Source organism: Odontomachus brunneus, unplaced genomic scaffold, assembly GCF_010583005.1.
Source record: "Odontomachus brunneus isolate Ranch 3 - 2012 unplaced genomic scaffold, Obru_v1 Obru_scaffold_067, whole genome shotgun sequence".
In the NCBI taxonomy this organism is placed as follows: Eukaryota; Metazoa; Arthropoda; class Insecta; order Hymenoptera; family Formicidae; genus Odontomachus; species Odontomachus brunneus.
The window spans coordinates 444,551-464,535 of record NW_022639517.1 but is presented as its reverse complement, the minus strand read 5'-3'; the positions used below and the strand labels follow the sequence as shown (position 1 = coordinate 464,535).

Here is a 19,985-nt window from a genome sequence, read left to right as displayed (position 1 = left end):
GTAGCTATGGGCGGAGGGATGCGGCGAGATACGATTCGCGAGTGTCACGGTCGCACGTCGGCCGAAGGCATCTTTCTTTCCGCTGCCGCTTTCTGTACGCTGATTTGTTGAGACAAAATAATTAATTTCTCAAAAACTATTGCGAATATCGCAAAACGGCACAGGACTTTCTTGCTCACCTCAATCCGTTCTACGTTCTCACCAAGGGTCATCATGGGACTTCGGGACACCCTGTATATATATATATGTATATATGTATATATATATATATATATATATATATATATTACAGATTTTAAGTTTAAATACATATTAGTAATGTACGATTAATTTTGGGTATTTGAATTTTGCGGCTGTATTCTTGGTCATTTCTAATTGGTACATTATGTATTACGTCACTACGTGTGACGTCATCATGCGCAATGGTACATCTTTATATTTACATCATGAGGTTTGTTTGAGTTGCTTGTACTTTTCACACTTTTACACCTAATGCCCATTGCACATTAGTGCACTCCAAGCAACAAAAATTTTCCAAAATACATTCTGAAGATGTTTTCAGGAGATTATCAGAATATCAGAATATATCTTAGGACGTCTTTTAAAAGTATAAATTGTCTGAAAATAGCTAATATCCAATAAGTTTGTTCACATTAATTGAATTTTTTACACTTTCCCACTTAGTGCATATTAATTCTTTAGAGGTTCTAAAAATGGCGTCATGTTTTCCGTTCGTGTTACGAGTATAAATGCAATTCTGATACACTTTTTATTCTTGATTGGGATCAAAATCAGAATTGCATTTACACTCGAACGGAAATCATGACGTCATTTTTAGAACCTCTAAAGAATTAAAGTGCACTAAGTGTGAAAGTGTAAAAAGTTCAATTAATGCGAATAAACTTATTGGATATTAGCTATTTTCAAATAGCTCACATCATCAAAGGACGTCCTAAAAATATTCTGAGGCGTTTTTTCGTTTCGTGACCACGGTAGCGTTTGGTTGATTAGTTTGGCCCATTTAACGCTCGCAACGCTCAAGTAACAAAGATAGAATGACGCTCGCGGCGTTGCGAGCGTTAAGTGGACCAAACTAACCAACCAAACGCTACCGTGGTCATGAAACGAAAAAACGCCTCTGATGATATCCCTTCGTCTTAAAAGCGTCTTCAGAACGTATTTCGGAAAATTTGTATTATATGAGTTGCACTAGTGCGCAACGGGCATTAGGTGTAAAAGTGTGAATAGTATAAGCAACTCCAACAAACCTATGGTGCTGAGAGCCTCGCGAGCCCGCCTTTTATCGTAAGGCTCGCAGATATTTGACTGCGAGCGATGGCTCGGTGCCTGGCATGCGCCTCTTAGCAGCGCAGAGCGATATTCCTGGGTACTTGACCCGTTATATGAGGATAGAGAATTTTAAATTATTTGAACCCGTAGAAAAGAACAAAAGATATATTAAACTAGAAACGTGAACAAATAGATATAGCTATGCTGAACAATAACTTAATATATTAGGTTACAATTTGGCTTCCGCCGTTTTTTTTCCGAAATTCGAGGCTTTATTGTAAAAAACTGGTTATACATTTATGATTCAAAGTATTGTCGATCGCTGGCCCCTACTTTCTCCCATCTTTCGGGCAGCGTACGAATCCCGCGTCGAAAAAACTGATTATCTTTTGAGGCGATCCACGAATCGATCCAATTTTTTACTTCTTCATAAGACCGTAAGTACTGGTCAGCCAGGCCGTGTGCCATTGATCGAAACAAGTGATAGTCAGAGGGAGCAACATCTGGAGAATACGGCGGGTGGGGTAGGACTTCCCATTTCAACGTTTCCAAGTATGTCTTGACCACTTTCGCAACATGGGGTCGAGCATTGTCATGCTGCAAAATCACTTTATCGTGTCTCTCGTTGTATTGCGGCCGTTTGTTTTTCAATGCTCGGCTCAAATGCATCAATTGCGTTCGATACCGATCGCCTGTGATTGTTTCAGTCGGTTTTAACAGCTCATAATACACTACGCCGAGCTGGTCCCACCAAATACAGAGCATGATCTTGGAGCCGTGAATATTCGGTTTGGCCGTCGACGTGGAAGCATGGCCGGGAACTCCCCATGATTTTCTGCGCTTGGGGTCATCGTAATGAACGCATTTTTCGCCCCAGTCACAATGCGATGCAGAAATCCCTTCCGTCTTTGCCTTTCAAGCAGCTGTTCACAAGCAAACAAACGCCGTACAACATCTCTCGGCTTCAATTCGTATGGCACCCAATTTCCTTGTTTGTGAATCATTCCCATGGCTTTGAGGCGTTTTGAAATGGCTTGTTGAGTCACCCCCAATGATCGTGCCAATTCTTCTTGATTTTGACACGAGTCTTGAAGTAATGCCTCCAATTGTGCATCTTCGAAAACCTTCTCTCTTCCACCGCTATGCCGGTCTTCGACGTCAAAATCACCGTTCTTGAAGCGTTGAAACCACTCACGACACGTTTTTTCACTAATAGCGGCCTCATAAATATTTGAGAACATTCGATGAGCCTCAGCCGCAGATTTCTTCATATTGAAGCAGAAAATTAAAACCTTCCGCAGATGACGAGAATTTGGCTCGTAAAATGACATTTTCAATCGAGAATAACTTTATGATGCAGACACAAATCGACTAATGTTTCTATGGGGTTATGTTGACAGATGCCCAAATTTATTATATGATCTATTTATTTCTACCACCACTTACCGCTAAAGCCATCTATAGGAAAACGGCGGAAGCAAAGTTGTATACCTAATACATAGAAAAAGAAAAAGGAACGTGTTATGCAGAAAAAAGGAATGAGACCAAAGCGCCTCGTTACATACATATATATACATATATATACATATATATATATATATATATATATACATATACATACATATATATACATATATGTACATATATATATATATATATATATATATATATATATATATATATAAAAAGTTACATTTCATAATCATTATCCAGCAATATTTTATATATGTTGTTGCAACGTTGTTACAAGGTTGAAACAATATTAAAATATCTACCTTCAAAAACATTGCAATATAACATTAAATGCATTCAGTATTACAACCGCTCATCGAGCGAGTTCATGCATCCTTATATTGACATATTCTTTCAAATCTAAAAATATATTCCAATCAAATACAAGAGCTTACTAAGCGCTTAGTGAACAGTTAATAAGCTTTTGCATCTGATTAGTGTATATAAGATATATATGTATATATATGTATATATATGTATATATATGTATATATATGTATATATATGTATATATATGTATATATATGTATATATATATATATATATATATATATATATGTATATATATGCATATATATATATGTATATATATGTATATATATATATGTATGTATATGTGTGTGTATATATATATATACATATATATATATATATATATATGTATATATATATATACACACACATATACATACATATATATATATACATATATATACATATATATATATGCATATATATATATATATATATACATATATATACATATATATACATATATATACATATATATACATATATATACATATATATGTATACATATATATATATATACATATATATACATATATATACATATATATCTTATATACACTAATCAGATGCAAAAGCTTATTAACTGTTCACTAAGCGCTTAGTAAGCTCTTGTATTTGATTGGAATATATTTTTAGATTTGAAAGAATATGTCAATATAAGGATGCATGAACTCGCTCGATGAGCGGTTGTAATACTGAATGCATTTAATGTTATATTGCAATGTTTTTGAAGGTAGATATTTTAATATTGTTTCAACCTTGTAACAACGTTGCAACAACATATATAAAATATTGCTGAATAATGATTATGAAATGTAACTTTTTGGTGCTGTATAAGGTATAAAACGTAGTCTAAATCTGGGAAACTAAAAATAACACAATATATCGAATTAGCGTCAAAAGATAATAATAATCATTAAATGCTCGAAAAGGTACATATAAAGTACAATTTTAACTGCATTACAATAAATTCAATGCCTATTAATATTTACATCATAAACATAAAAATTTATAAGAAACATTTGCAAACCTTTTTCTTTGAGTCTGATTAAATGATTAAATGATTAAATGTTTTTTATTCAATATTCAAATTAATTCAAATAATAATTTTATATCTAACGTGATACATTTATTCTTTCAGAATCAACCAATGGAAGGCGAAGACCCCAGTGACTATAGTTTCAGGCACATCACCGAAATCACGATCTTAACCGTTCAACTAATAGTTGAGTTTTCAAAAAGGTTACCCGGCTTCAACGAGTTAATGCGCGAGGATCAGATCACTTTATTGAAGGCATGCTCCAGCGAAGTAATGATGTTGCGAATGGCAAGAAAATATGATGTGCAAACTGATAGCATAATTTTCGCGAATAATCAACCATACACACGCGACAGCTATAACGTAGCTGGGATGGGTGATACTATCGAGGATCTTTTACGATTCTGCCGGCAAATGTACGCTATGAAGGTCAATAATGCTGAGTACGCTTTGCTCACCGCCATCGTCATTTTTTCAGGTTCGTACGTAATAAAAGATAACAAGATATAAGATTCTTTTCTATTTTATTTTTATTTAAACATATAAATCATTTATTTCTATGGAGAAATACAGTTGTTTTTTTGAATTTTAATAGGATTCCCAGATAGACATATTTCAGCATATTTTCTGCTTAGTAACTAATACAAGTACAAAAAGTTACGTCTTTATAGAGAGAATGTTATCGGTATATGAAAGAATCTGATACTATAAATTTGATATTATAAATTATATTTTGATATCATGAAAAGTACAGCTTATATTGATTTATTAATTATTAATAAAATATTTACTTCTTATTATTACAATAATTTCAAGTTAATCGCATTTTTTCCTAGATCGCTAGGATTAACTTGGAATTATTGTAATAATAAGAAGTAAATATTTTACTAATAATAATAAATAATTAATAATAATTAATAATTAATAACTTTTATTAATAATAATATAAATAAATATTTCTTACACACATTTCTTATAAATATCTAACAATAAATTAGTATTTTTTAAAATAAACATATTTTAAACACGTGCTGTTACAATATGATCACGAAGTATACGTTAAATGTTTGTATGTTATGTTCAGCATCTCTGTCTATCTGGGCCACTTGACCACCAAAATCATAAGAAATTCTTAAATATTTGCAACACAATTAAATCGGTTATTTCGACTTACGTAATGTCTTAATTAATTGAATACGCTAGTATGCGTAATATGCGTAACTTTTTAAATACTTACCTAAAATGTAAAAATCTAAAGGGTTCAAAAGATATGTCATATTTCTTTTAAAAACAAAAATATTTATATTATATTTATATCATTCTCTTATTATATTATTATATTATCATATTATATTCACATACAAACACACATTTTATATAGGATATATAATGATAAATATAAAAGTTTCGTGTGTGTGTGTGTCGCGCACATATAGATAAGGTGAAATTGAACAAGACATTGCTTTATCATTTTGCAAACAACAACGTAAAATTTTGTTATTAATTAAAACAGATTGGCAAATAATCTTGTGAATTATAGTCTAAGATGTGACGGTAAGTATATTGTGTGCTTGTACATTAGTCAAATGGACAAAAAAAATGTCCACAATTTTGCAAAAAAAACGTAAATCTTAAATTAGTTATTAATTTAAAAAAATTGACGAACAACCATATGCGTGATTATACACCAGTCTCCTTTAATTAATAACTAAAAAATTTACGCGGTTATTTGTAAAATAGATAGATGGTTTTTGTATTCCATTTGACCTATAATGTACAAGCACAAAACGCAAAATATATTTAATTATATATATATATATATATATTATATATTTAATTATATATATATATATATATATATATATATATATATATATATATATATATATTAAATATATTTATCGTCACATTTTAGATATTATATTTCAAACGACCAGACTTCTTTAATTAATAACTTAAAATTTTACGTGGTTGTTTGCAAAATGATAGAAGAATGTTTTGTTTAGTTTGACTTAATCTACATAACACACATAAGTACAAGAAAGTTTTATGTTTCATTGTCCGATCCTTTATGTATTTTATATTATGTTAACCATTATATTTTATACTTTGTATATTATACGTTTGACGAAAGACACTTGTGTATATTTAAATTAAATTTAACACAAAATTCCTTTATCACTTTGTAAATAACAACGTAAATTTTTAATTATTAATTAAAAACAGATTAGTAAATAATCGCGCGCAATGTAGTGCAGATAATAAATACGAATTCTATTGTATGCTTGTACATTAAGTCTTAAACAAAAGGTTCTCTAAAATTTTGAAAATTTCACAATAAAATATATTTACTAAAGTCTGTAGTCTGGTGAAAATTTTTTAATGAAAATTTCAGAATTTTTCTGAAAATTGGGCTATTTAGAGAAAGTAAGGATTTTTACAGACTTTTTCAATGTTTTTAATGAAAAAGTTTGAAAATGTCTGATTTTCTTTGAAAATTCTGTTTTTTAGTGAAAGTCAGAGATTTTCATTGAACAGTTATATATAAGGTTTCCCTGAAAAACCCTTACTTTTCATGAAAAAAATCTTTTTCTGAAAAATTCGAACTTTTCCTGAGAAAATTGACTTGCCTCCTCCAACATATAAGAATGTAACAAAAATGAAAAACTTGGAGAAAAAATTATTTTCTCTGAAAAACATAATTTTCAGAGAATGTCGAAGATTTTCATTAAAGAGTTTTTTCTGAAAAACCCTTACTTTTTTTTATAAAATCTTACTTTCTCTGAAAAAATTTTATTTTTGCTGAGAGTTTACCTATCTACTTCGAGATATAAAAGTGGAAAAATGAAAAGTTCTGAAAAAAAATTATTTTTCCTGAAAACTAAAATTATTTTTCTCTTTCTCTGAAAACAATTTTCAGAGAAAGAGAGTTGCATTAAAAAGTTGGTACAAAGTTTCTCTAGAAGACTCTTACTTTTCCTGAAAAAAATCTTACTTTTGTCGAAAAAGATAATTTGTATTATCTGACATGTCAGAGTACAATATTTCCAGAAAATTCTTATAATTATTTAATGACAATTTATGACTTTCTTTGAAAATCGCATGTTTTTTTTGGTTATATGGAAAGTAAAATTTTTTCAAACGTTGGCATCAAAATAAACGAATCTTTTTTTTTATAAATTTTGATTTTCTCAATTTTTTAGTAAGATTCTAGTAATACATGAAAAGTTTATTACATTTATTACATTATGTAAAATGATAATTATATTAATTGTAATTAAGAATTATGTAATTAAGAAAATTTAAGCGTTTTTCTTTATGTAGATTGTATATAGTATAAGACAATTAAAAAAATTCAAAAACTTTTTGTATGTCATTTTTTCTGAAAACAGGGTTTTTAAGAAATATAGAGAATTCATAAATTTTTAGAAAAATTCAGAAATTTTCTGAAAATTTCAAAAATTTTCAGAGAAATTCAGTTTATTTCTATGAAGTACAACCCTTCCTGACTTTCTCTGCATTTTTCTGAAAGAAGAGAATTTCTGAAAAATTCCGAAATTTTCAGAGAAATAGATTTTTATTTTTATGAAGTATAACTTTCGCTGAATTTTTCTGAAAATGTTCCAATTTCTTGAATTTTCCAGAATTTTTCAGAAAAATTTTTAGCAAAATTAAGAAATTTTCATTAAAAAATGTTTACCAGAGTATTGCACAATAATAACTGTGCACAGGCTCTTACTGTCATTCTCTTATTTAATCTTGCTAAAATTTTGCAAATAATCACGTAGATTTTTAGATATTAATTAAAGAAGATTAGTGAGCGATCACATTGAATTATTCGCCAATATTTAATTAATAACTAAAAAATGTACAAAGTAAAGGACTTTTTTGTTCAATATGACCTAATGTAGTACAAATATACAACATAAATCGTATTTACGTCATACTTTGTATCGCATTGCACGTAATTATTTATTAATTTTTTAAAATTACAGAATGATAGTTCTGTACCTGGTTTGTAAGACACGAACGTAAGATTCACTTTTAAATTATTAATGTTTGAATGTGTAAATGCGTTAGAAATGCCTTGATCAACGTATACAGAGTGTTCCAGATCACCTTCACAATCTCTCATGAGGATGTAGAGCGGATTAAAATGAACACAAAAGTCTTATACCGTTTTACGATATTCTCAAAAATAACCGAGAAATTAATTGTAAAATATTAAGGAAAAACGCACTCAAACAATGATAAGGAAATGATGATATCATTGAAAACTGAATGGTTGAAGGAGGAGCGCTTGCGACCTAATAATATAGCGTACGGATTTCGGCGTGCGGTGATTGGAAAAACGACGCACCACTGCCTATACCGTTGTACTCCTACATCTCGCCTCGGCGCAGTGCGGCAAGACAAAGGATTGTAACGATATAAGCTGCGCGCTGACATCCGCCTGCTATATTACTGGATCGCGAGCGCTGGTCCTTTAACCCCTCAACTGTGGATGACGTTGTATACGCGCATGAAAAAATCGTGCTATCAGTATGGATAACATGTATATATGCATCTAAGAAAAAAATAGTAAAATTTGTTCTTTGCATACAAGTGAGTATATGTTTTTCTATATGTATATGTTTATTTATATGTTTATCTATATGTTTTTGGTGTCGCTGATTCCGAATTTGATATCAAAATTTCGAAATTCAAAATGGCGGATCTAAAATTGGCGAGTCAAAATTTGGAAAATAATCGGATTTTCATAAAAGTGGGTATCTATATGTTTTTGGAGTCGCTGAATTCGAATTTGATATCAAAATTTTTAAATTTCAAATAGTGAAATAAAAAATTTTTAAGTAAAAAAACATTTACATAATACCGCTCTCTGTCGAACCCGGAGCCACAAAAACAAGGACGTAGCGGTTTTTGACTTCATTTTTATATATTTTCTTTGTTTTTATAATTTTTTAATTTTTTAATTTTTTTGTTTAGACGAAATGTCTGAATACACCCACTTTCATGAAAATCCGATTATTTTCAAAATTTAGATTCGCCATATTCAATCCACCATTTTGGATTTTGAAATTTTGATATCAAATTTCAATGATCCCAAAAACAAATACCGATTTTCATAAAAATCCGATTATTTTCAAAATTTTGACTTGTCATATTGGATCTGCCATTTTCATTTTCGAAATTTTAATGTTAAATTCGCATTCAGCGACCTTAAAAACCTTTATAATAATGTCATAAAGAAAATTCGACAAAATTTTTTTCCAATACAAAAATGGCACGACTAGTCCATTTCTGCTTCCACAGTCAAGAGGTTAACCATTCAGCGTGTGATTTTCCTTAATCTTTTACAATTAATTTCTCGGTTATTATTGAGAATATTGCAAAACGGTATGGGACTTTTGTGTTCATTTCAATCTGCTCTGCATCCTCACAAGAAATAGTGAAGGTGATCTAGGATATCTTGTATATCTTTTATATACGTGTCAAACTAAATTATTCTAAAAATTCTAATAATTTTTTCCCACTACTCACTTTAATCGAAAAATTTCTAATTAATATTAATGTTGCAAAAAATATTCATTCCGTCAAAAGTCGAATCTGGACCTCTCCACTTACTGGGCGGGACGCTTTATCAATTTGACTACCGAGACTTCAACAGTATTTTTTGCAACACATCTGTTTATAACTCAGTAACGGAGTAAACAAGCGTCGTTTTTCCTCTTAATGTACTAAAATTAATTTTATTTTAGCAACGAACATATTGCGTTCGGTTCTGTTAGACTAGTTCTGTTACATATTCGTTCTGCATTTAATTCTACGAGTTATTTGAATTGATTTCAATATACCAGAAGAAGAGCTCGTTTATTTTCTGAATGAGTTATATTTTATGAAGAATATTGCAGCTAAATTGACATCCCACCTACTAAGTGGGAAGATCCAGGTTCGATTTCTAGCAGAGTCAGTTTTTTTCAATATTAATATTATATAGAATATTATATAAAATTATATAGAATGTCTAATTGTGATGAATAATAAGAAAGCAACTATTAGAATAACTTAACATGGAAAGTGTATGTTGACCAAAGCATTTATTGGACATATACAAGATATTTATGAAATATTTTGACAAATAGTAACGCGTTGACATAGATTTTATTTTACTATAACTTTGCAACACCACTTATATTTGTGTGTGTGTGTGTGTGTGTGTGTGTGTGTGCGTGTGTGTGTGTGTGTGTGCGTGTGTGCGTGAGAAAGAGAGGGAGAGAGAGGGAGCGGGAGAGAGAGAGAGAGAGAAATTAGGTGTTCCGGTTAGTTTTGAGGGTTTATTGTAGATAGCTGTAGCTACAAATCTATTGGAAACATTTTGAAAATGGGTACGTCAATGAATATGTCAAAGTTAGGACATCTCTACAAACATATTGACACATGTCCTGTCCATTCGTAAACATAAACACACTGTTTAGTGCGATTAAACATGGAACGTGATAAAGATTTTCGGCATCTATTATTTTACTGCTTTGATGTAAACAGCTACCGAAGCCCACCGATTCATCTCAGAAACTTATTCTGAATCTGCTTTATTAGTTAAAATGTGTGAGTACTAGTATCGGCGATTTAAAAGTGGTGATTTTGATTTGAAAAACAAAGAACGTTCAGGTCAACCAAAAAAGTTCGAAGATGCCGAATTGCAGGCATTGTTACATGAAAACTCAGCTCAAACACTTCAAGAATTAGCTACAACATTAAATGTTGGTAAATCAACCGTTTTTGATCGTTTACACGCAATGGAAAAGAAAAGATGGATTAAAAAGGATTAAAAAAGAAGGCAAATAGGTTCCACACAAAATTGTCTGAATTGGCTATTCAGAATCGTTTAACCATTTGCATTTCATTGCTTTCTTGTCACAAAAAGAAGCAATTTTCGTATCAAATTGTAACTGGCGATGAAAAATGGATATACTATGATAATCCTAAGCGTAAAAGATCGTGGGTAGATCCAGGCCAACTATCGACATCGACTTCAAAACGCAATATCCATGGAAGTAAGGTTTTGTTATTTTGTGAGGCATGAAGGGCATTGTGAATTATGAGCTGCTGAAAACAATCACTGCTGAGCTTTATCAACGACAATTAATCGATTTGAATCGTGCTTTGAACTAGAAACGTCCAATAACAGCTAAAAGAAAACGCAAGGTGATTTTGTTGCACGACAATGCTCGACCATACGTTGAAAAGCAGTTAAAGATACATTATCGGAATTTCAATGGAAAGTCTTACTACACGCCGCGTATTCACCAAACTGTGCTCCTTTAGATTATTACTTATTTCGATCGATGCAACACGGCCGTACTGACCAGTACTTCAAAACATATGATGCAGTAAAGAAATAGCTCGATGAATGGATTGCTTCTAAAGACGGACATTTCTTTTACCGCGGAATCTACTTATTGCCAGAAAAGTGGGAAGAAGTTGTAGCTAACGGTGGAAAATATTTTGATTAAAATAATTTAATATCTCTCTAAAATATACGTGTTTCTTTTTTGCACAAAATCCCTCAAAACTAACCGGAACTAATAGATTTACCATATACTTTTTTTTTTATTTTGACGAGAAGAATACGCTCTAAGTTTGTCCAAGTATTTCGTAAACACTCTGTATTTATATAAAACAAACATCAAAAATCACAAACATAAAAAATTTAGCAGCGAATATCTTACATGTGGCTCTGATAAATCAGATACTCTCGTTCTGTGTTTAATTGATGAGCAATTTGAAAAATTAAATTGATTTCTTTAATTAATTGATTAAAATTTTTCGTGTTGGAAAAATGGTAGAGGAATTTTATGTCTATTTTGACCTAACCTATATTTTCTGGATATTTTCTGTATATATATCTATGTCTCATAATGTACACATAATATCCTGGATATACATTACACGTTCTGTCTCAGACTCTTCCGCAAGTTTTGAGAACGTAGAACGAATTGAGGTGAACATAACAGTCGCATACTGTTTCGTGATATTCGCAATGATATTCGAGATAGTAATATGTGCTATTACGTGCTTGTACATTAGATCAAATTGAATAAAAAAGCTCTTTATTATTTTTCAAATTATATTATTATTATTCAATTATTCAAATTATATTATTATTCAATTATTCAAATTATATTATTATTATTCAATTATTATTTATTTTTCACCACGTAGGTTTTTAGTTATTAATGAAAGAAAATTGTTACATGATTGTGTGCGATAATGTACAAATCTTTTTAATTAATATCTAAAAATCTATGTAGTAATTTACAAAATCGTAAAGGACTTTTTTGTTCAGTTTGACCTAATGTGTATGTATACAAGGTCAGACGGCGCCACTGCAGCTCATCTACCATATAGCGCGTAACCATTCACCATCTTCTTTAATTAGCATCTCGACTATTATTGCGAATATCGCAAAACGTACGGGACTTTTATGTTCACTTCAATCTGTTTTACGTTCCCATAAAATATGCGGAGGAGAATCTGGGACACCCTGTATACAGGGTGCCCCAAACCATGATCACACTTTGCGAGAACATAGAACGGAGGTAAGCAAGAAAGTCCCGTGTCGTTTTGCGATATTCGCAATAGTTTTCGAGAAATTAATTATTTCGTCTGAGCTAATGAGAGCAGAAGAAGCAGCACCGAAAAAAAGATGTCTTCGGCCGACGCGCGACCGTAATACACGCGAATCGCGACTCGCTGCGTCCCTCTGCCTATAGCTACGAGATACAGCAAAGCTTGATACACTAACACATGTGCATGATATATCCGTGTGCTGAATCGAGACCGAATCTAAGAGTGTGTTGCTGCTTCGCTGTTTCACCTCTACATACACATATGCAGCCGAAGTGACAACACGCTTCGATTCGATGTCGATTCGGCACACGGATATGTCATGCACATATGTTAGTGTATCAAGCCTCGCTGTGTCTCGTAGTTATGAGCGGAAGGACGCAGCGAGCCGCGATTCGCGAGTGTCATAGTCGCGCGCTGGTCAAAGACATTTTCCTTTCGGCTGCCGCTTCCCGTGCTCTCATTATCTCAGACAAAATAATTAATTTCTCGAAAACTATTGCAAATATCGCAAAACGGCACGGGACTTTTTTGTTCACCTCAATCCGTTCTACGTTCTTGCAAAGTGTTATTATGGTGGTCTGGGACACCCTGTATATGTATGTATATACAAAGTGTCCAATCACTACCGCATTATCTTTTAAAGGCGGATTCCTAAAATAATTTGAAGAAAAAATCCTAATGCAAAAATGTCGAAGCTAATGTAAGACATAGTATGTATCTATCCAGGTAGTAGACTCATATCAAAATGATGTCCAAATCTGGTCAAAATGTGGTCAGTTCATGACTAAAAATGACCAAGGAATGACCAAAAATATCCTGAAAATGTCGTCAAAATGACGGTCTATTGTCACAGATCAATAACGACATTTTACGACGACTTAGTAACGTTTTAATGACGTCAATAATACGTCACTAAGACGTACAGAAACGTCATTAAGATATCACAAAAAAGACGTCTTAAAAACGTCATTATTTAGTTACTTGACGTCAGTCGACCACTTATGATCAGTTTTTGACGTCATTTTGACATGAGTCTGCTATTTGAGTACATATTATGATTACCTTGCGATGAAAATCTTGATTGATGACATCAGAAGCGAGAAAATGTATTCCTGCAAAATACTTTGAAATATGAAAGATGTATCTATAAAATAACATTTACAATCGATTAAACAGATTTATATAATAGATCGAACACCTTCCTTTTGTTTCAACAATCAGTAAATAATCGTAAAATTAATGTGAATTAATGTAAAATAATGTAATTTTTCTTTTATCTTACTTTTTCTCATAATTTTATTATATTAATTTTACGAGTCTGTTTGATCGATTACAAGTATTATTTTATAAATATAATTTTATTTCAACATATTTTGCAAGAATTGTTTTTTGCTTCTAACTCATAAATCAAAGTGATGAAAGATTAAGAACTTTATGTATACCACGTATTTATTTTATGATTAAAACTCGTAGCGCGGGCGCTCCTAAGATTGACTAGTTAATGTGTGGAATTATCAACCGTTTTAGTCAAAACCTGAAATAGTTTTGTATTTCGGCTTTTAATTGGTGTGTTTTTTAGCCAATCTTTATTGTAAATATATTATAAAGATTATCGTTCTGAGTAACCTTTTTATCAGGTGTTTGCCGTCGTTTGCTATTTATTAAAAAGTTATTGACAAAAGGAAGAATAGTGATAAAAGAAGTCGTTCTTTGCCTACCGAGACAAACATGAAAACATTATCATTCCTTACTAATTTTGACGATTTAAATACAATGGTACTATTAGAATTATCCGGAAACACTGGGGACATCTTCTAATTTGAAGATAAAGTTGTATTTCTCCAGATAATATCTTCCTATATCGTTACAAGTGTTGCCGAACTTGTCGATATTGTGAGGGAAATTACTATCTGCAAATACACAAACCACAAACAAAAAGCGCAGGACATTTTCAATATCAATTAGATGATTTTCGATATCTAAAATAGCGGGTCCAATATGGCGTTTATCTAAGCGAAAAGTCATCAATTTGGTTAGGAGGAAAAAGTAAATAATGCTAAAATATTATCTATCTTACATAGGTATTAGAACCTAACTAAGTTGAAGAATAATTTATAACATTTTAAAAATGGGACATCTAATATGGCGACTTCTTGAAACAAAATTGAATGATTTTGATTGTCATATTATAAAGTTGCAAAACATGGAAATTCAAAAGGTTCTTAATACTCAAAAATCTGCTACTCTAAAAAAAGTTAATAAAAGTTAATAAATATTATTAAAATATAAAGTAACTAAAAAATAGAATAATTTTAAATTCAAAACTATATTAAAGTGAAATTGAATTAAATTATATGGTCTTTAGATATAAAATCAAATTATAATAAAATGAGAAATAGCGTGTACAAGTCAAGGCACAGATGTAGAAATGCAAACAATTTTAATCACCTCAAATATATTATACAAGTTAAACGTTTTGATCTGTTTTAGGTCCTCTTCAATAATGTAGTTTTTACAGATAGAGCATTCGCAGTCAATTAAACAATTTTGAGAATTAATAAATATTTCGCACGCTCATAAAAAAAATTCGTATACACACAGTAACATTATCCCAACGAAAAATTGAAAAATTCTTCTCTCTCCAGAATTGTCTAAGAAGGTCAAGAACCACAATGCTTCACAGGACGATGTGGATCTGACCGAGATGGTAAAGTCTCCCATAATAAGTTATAAAAGAGACACAAAAATTATCAATCTATGCAAAAAAAAACCGAAAATAAATTTATTGAAACGCAATGAACGGAAGATAAATTGTACTTCGAATATTTGCTTACCATTGCTGAGATTCGAACCGAAGACCTCTGATTCTTGAGTGGTTCACTTTACCTACTGCACCACTGTCACTTTTACTGAGAAACACTTTATATTGTATATCCATGATCGAAAACAAATGATTTATTGAAAGAAGAGAATAAATCCTTTTAAATGTAAAATGTATGTTTAAAAGTATGTAAAAAGCATATTTAAAAAATATTTACTTGTTTTAAAAGTAAATAAGATACAAATAAATCATTTTGTAAATTTTAATAAATTGTTTTCTGATAATAAAAGAAACTTAAATTTGAAATACAAAAGAGATACTTGTTATCATAATAACATAACATCCATGATGTGCTCCATGATGTGAAAAATCTTGTATATCCATTACACATACATTTTATACATGTAAAATAAATATACCTGACGATATACAGGATATCCCACAACTGGTAGAACACCCGTTAAGAGTAAGTAGGGGGTGAAATTTGGAACTGAAAGTTCCTCTTCTACTTTTGGATTCGACGATTAGTTAATGAGATATTAATTAATTAAGTCTGCCAATTCCTTAGTGTCCCGTGTGAGCGCTCAAGGCCGTAGAATGCCGTGGACTCTTCAGAAGCCCTGCTTGTCTGTTTTTCTCTCCTTTTTTGTATCACAGAAGAATAAATATGGATGAGTATGTGGGTGTGTGAATGGTTGCCTGACCGGGGCTAGGAGATAGCAAGTTTTCAATATGTGGGAGTGATGTATGGGTGTTTTTGTGCACGGTTATTGAGTGCATGGATAATTTAAATGTTTTTAGTGCGAGTGGGCGGAGTGATTGCACTTTATGTGCCGGAGGGGGAGGGCATGTGTGGTATGTTTCTTTCGAGTGCGTGAGTGACTTAAATGTTTTCTGCATGTCGATGGTTGAATATCGTGAATGATTTTAATGTGTGTATACAAAAAGGAGGGAAAAACGAACAAGCAAGGCCCTTGAGGAGCTCACGGTGTCTTAAGTCCTTGAGCGCTCACTCAGGGCGCTAAGGGATTAGCAGAATAAATTAATTAATATCTCATTAACTAATTGTCAGATCCAAAAATGGAAGAGGAACTTTCAGTTTCAAATTTTACCACCTACCTACCCCAAATGGGTGCTCTACCAGTTTGTGGAACACCCTGTATATTCCGATATTCTGAGAATATTCTAAAAATATTTCTTACACAATTCATAGTTCTACAAAATATAAATCGTAATTTTTTTTTTACATTTTAGACGTAATTTACATAATCTGTGTGCAATATCCTCAAAATATCCCCTGTATATATATGAACTTTCGGGATAAATTCCATAATATATGCAGAATCTACGATATGCATGCAAAATACTCTGTGCGCGATATCCTGAGAATATCCTTAGAATATATGAAATGTTCGTATCCAGTATATACTGCTTACGATATCCTCGGTATATTTTCAGAATGTTACATACTCTGATAGCAAAATATCAGCAGTATGCCGGCAGACTGACGACAGACTCGATCAAAGGATTATAGCAAATTGGCATCAACTGTATATACATTATGTCCACAATCTGCTGGCAGCGCCTCCTAAAATCATTTGACGCCTAATCCTAAATCCAACCTAATTTATATTTTTTTGTTAAATGATTTTTCAGATATTTTAATGCGACTTTTTAAAAAATATCTAATTGTGTGTAAAAATATCCTGTTGATAGCGGAATACATATGTTCAAAATTAATATTACGACAAAGAAAAATTACACTTTATTGTTAAGCATATTAAAGTTCACAAAATTTTAATTTTATACTTATATAAGTACATTATTCACAGTGGATATATTTCTGACATTATATTAAAAAAAAAACTTCTCTAAACGAAAGGAAAATGGATTCTTTTTTTTTAAGTATAAATTCTGCTATACACAAAGTGTTCCGCATAAGACGTGCCAAAAGAAAAATATAAATAGAACAGATAAAAGTGAACAAATATTGTAGAGGTCATTTTTTAAACAACCGCGTAAAGTTTCGAGATATTAATTAAAATAGTTGGGCAAATCAGAGTGCGCGACGCGGCAGGCGGGACGTACGGCTCGCCGCAGCCAGTGAAGGAAATGTCGCCCACACGCGATCTCCACACCGGATCTCGATATCGCGAGTGAAATCATTCCGCTATTGAGTCGCCGCGTGCGAACTCATCTCCGCTTAGTCGAAGAACCGCTTCGCTGCAACGCGGCTTCGACACCGTTCCAAACTGATCCCCTACAAGAATCACACCGCTGTCGGCTCGCAAGGACGCGAACCACATCCGTATCACATGAGTCCTAACTCGTACGGCGAGATCGGGATTATTCTGCCACCGCGGCGCATCGACGCGTCTGCGACTCCGCATAGTCCGAATCTACGAATCTGCGAATCTCCGAATACTGCGATCTCGCGCAAACCGAGGCACATGGACGCAACCTCGATTCCGCAACCGCCGAAATCACGCAAACGTGATTCAAATCCGAGCACCGGCGAGACGCATAGACACGTTCGCCGATACCGCCAGCGTAAAGAACGTAAACCGAATGACCGAAGCCTAATCAGCCTACGCTCAGGCAGATGGACCGCTTACGCAAACTCCGCCTGCAACCGCCGCCTCAACGAATTACAACAGCAATCGTTGCTTACGAGATATCGCCACCACGTGACGATCCGCCGCTTGCAACTACGCTGCAAGCCCTTCTGCATCGCGCCGCGTCATACAGCGGCGATTTAAATCATCTTTCAACTGGCGTTTAAATAGACAAGAAGTCGAACGTGAACAGATGAACTCACGCTTGAAGAAGCGACGCGACAACACAGCCGACCGCGTCCGCGCACCGCGCGTGACACCGCGCGAATCTCTCGCCGAAGTAAAACATCTGACAAGCGTGTATATTCAGCGAAAATCAACCAACAGCGTCGATACTATCTGTACCTAGTTAATGTATATCAACAACAGTTTTACATAGACGACAAATAATAATCCTATTCCACTGCTTCTACAATTATTCAACCTCCTAAAAATCCGAACCGACGAGCGTAATCCGGAACGTGACGCGTCGCGGTTACATAATGTTCTTCTCTTAAACTATATTTTGGTATGGCTCCTTGCAGATTACGCCATAAACGTTCTGTATTTTGAGAATGCACACCAATTTCCGCATCAACAAAGTTTACATTCTGATCCTCGGAATAATGTTGATAACTCTGATGGAAAAATTTTGTTGAAAATATAATGAAATTTGCTGAAAACATAATGAAATGTGCTAAAATTTTGCTGAAAAACTCTATCAATTGACCCACCTTCATTATAATTTCAGCAATATTCATTGAAAATCAGCGAAATTTTAGTCAATTTCAGTTTTAATAAAATTTAGTAGAAAGTCATAAAAATTTTAAACGAAGAAAAATATTATTCAGCATCCTTACAGCACAATAATGTTGAAAAAAATGTTGAATTGCAACAATGTCAATATTGCAGTAACATTAAGAAACATCCTAAGTAGCAGTTTCACGTCAAAATGACGTAAAAAACTGGTCATAAGTGGTCGATTGACATCAAGTGACTAAATAATGATGTCTTTAAGACGTCTTTTTTGTGATGTTTTAATGATGTTTTTGTACAACATTTTAATGACGTATTATTGATGTTTAGAGACGTCATTAAAACATAATTAAGTCGTCTTAAAATGTCGTTATTGATCTGTGACATTAGACCGTCATTTTGACATTTTTAGGACATTTCTGATCATTCTTTGATCATTTTTAGTCATGAACTGACCACATTTTGACCAGATATGGACGTGATTTTGACGTGAATCTGCTACTTGGGATTGAATCAATGTTGCACAAACTTTGATATAATGTAAAAATGTTCGCTGAAAAATTTTCTGCGCAGTCTTCATAAAAAAGACTAATTCCTAATTTTCTCATGTCTCAACCGCTAGGAACCGAAGATTGTCAAACACACTCCAAAACTTTCGCGAATCTCCCTCGATAATTTCGAAGCGGTATGCCGATCACCCATTCATGTCCTGACTGCGTTAAAGTGTTGTTTAATCTGACGTTTCACGCGATGATTTCAGTGACTCCAGCGATGTTCTTACAATTGATGCTTATACAACGTATACTTATAGTGTTCACAGTATATTATAACGTACGTAGCAAATACGCGCGTTGATTCGCCTATCTGTTTTATTTGATATCTCTAAAGTTTATATGGTTATTTGCAAAATGACTTTGACCATTCCTTTTAGTTTAATATTTTTTTATGCATTTTTTGTTATCGATACAGCCTGCGTCAAAATTGCTTAAACGCATTTCAATTTTACATATAAACAATAAGAAAAAAA

General features: G+C 32.5%; 1 protein-coding gene across 11 annotated transcripts in view; it reads left to right on the top strand.

Annotated features, from left to right (window-relative positions):
* The window catches only part of LOC116846693 (ecdysone receptor), a 538,347-nt gene that overhangs the window by 477,632 nt on the left and 40,730 nt on the right, over positions 1-19,985 (top strand). For all 11 annotated transcript variants that reach the window (XM_032820872.1, XM_032820875.1, XM_032820873.1 and 8 more), the window contains one exon: positions 4,256-4,631. In XM_032820872.1, coding sequence (XP_032676763.1) covers positions 4,256-4,631 — 376 coding nt within the window. The remainder of the gene's footprint in view (positions 1-4,255; positions 4,632-19,985) is intronic.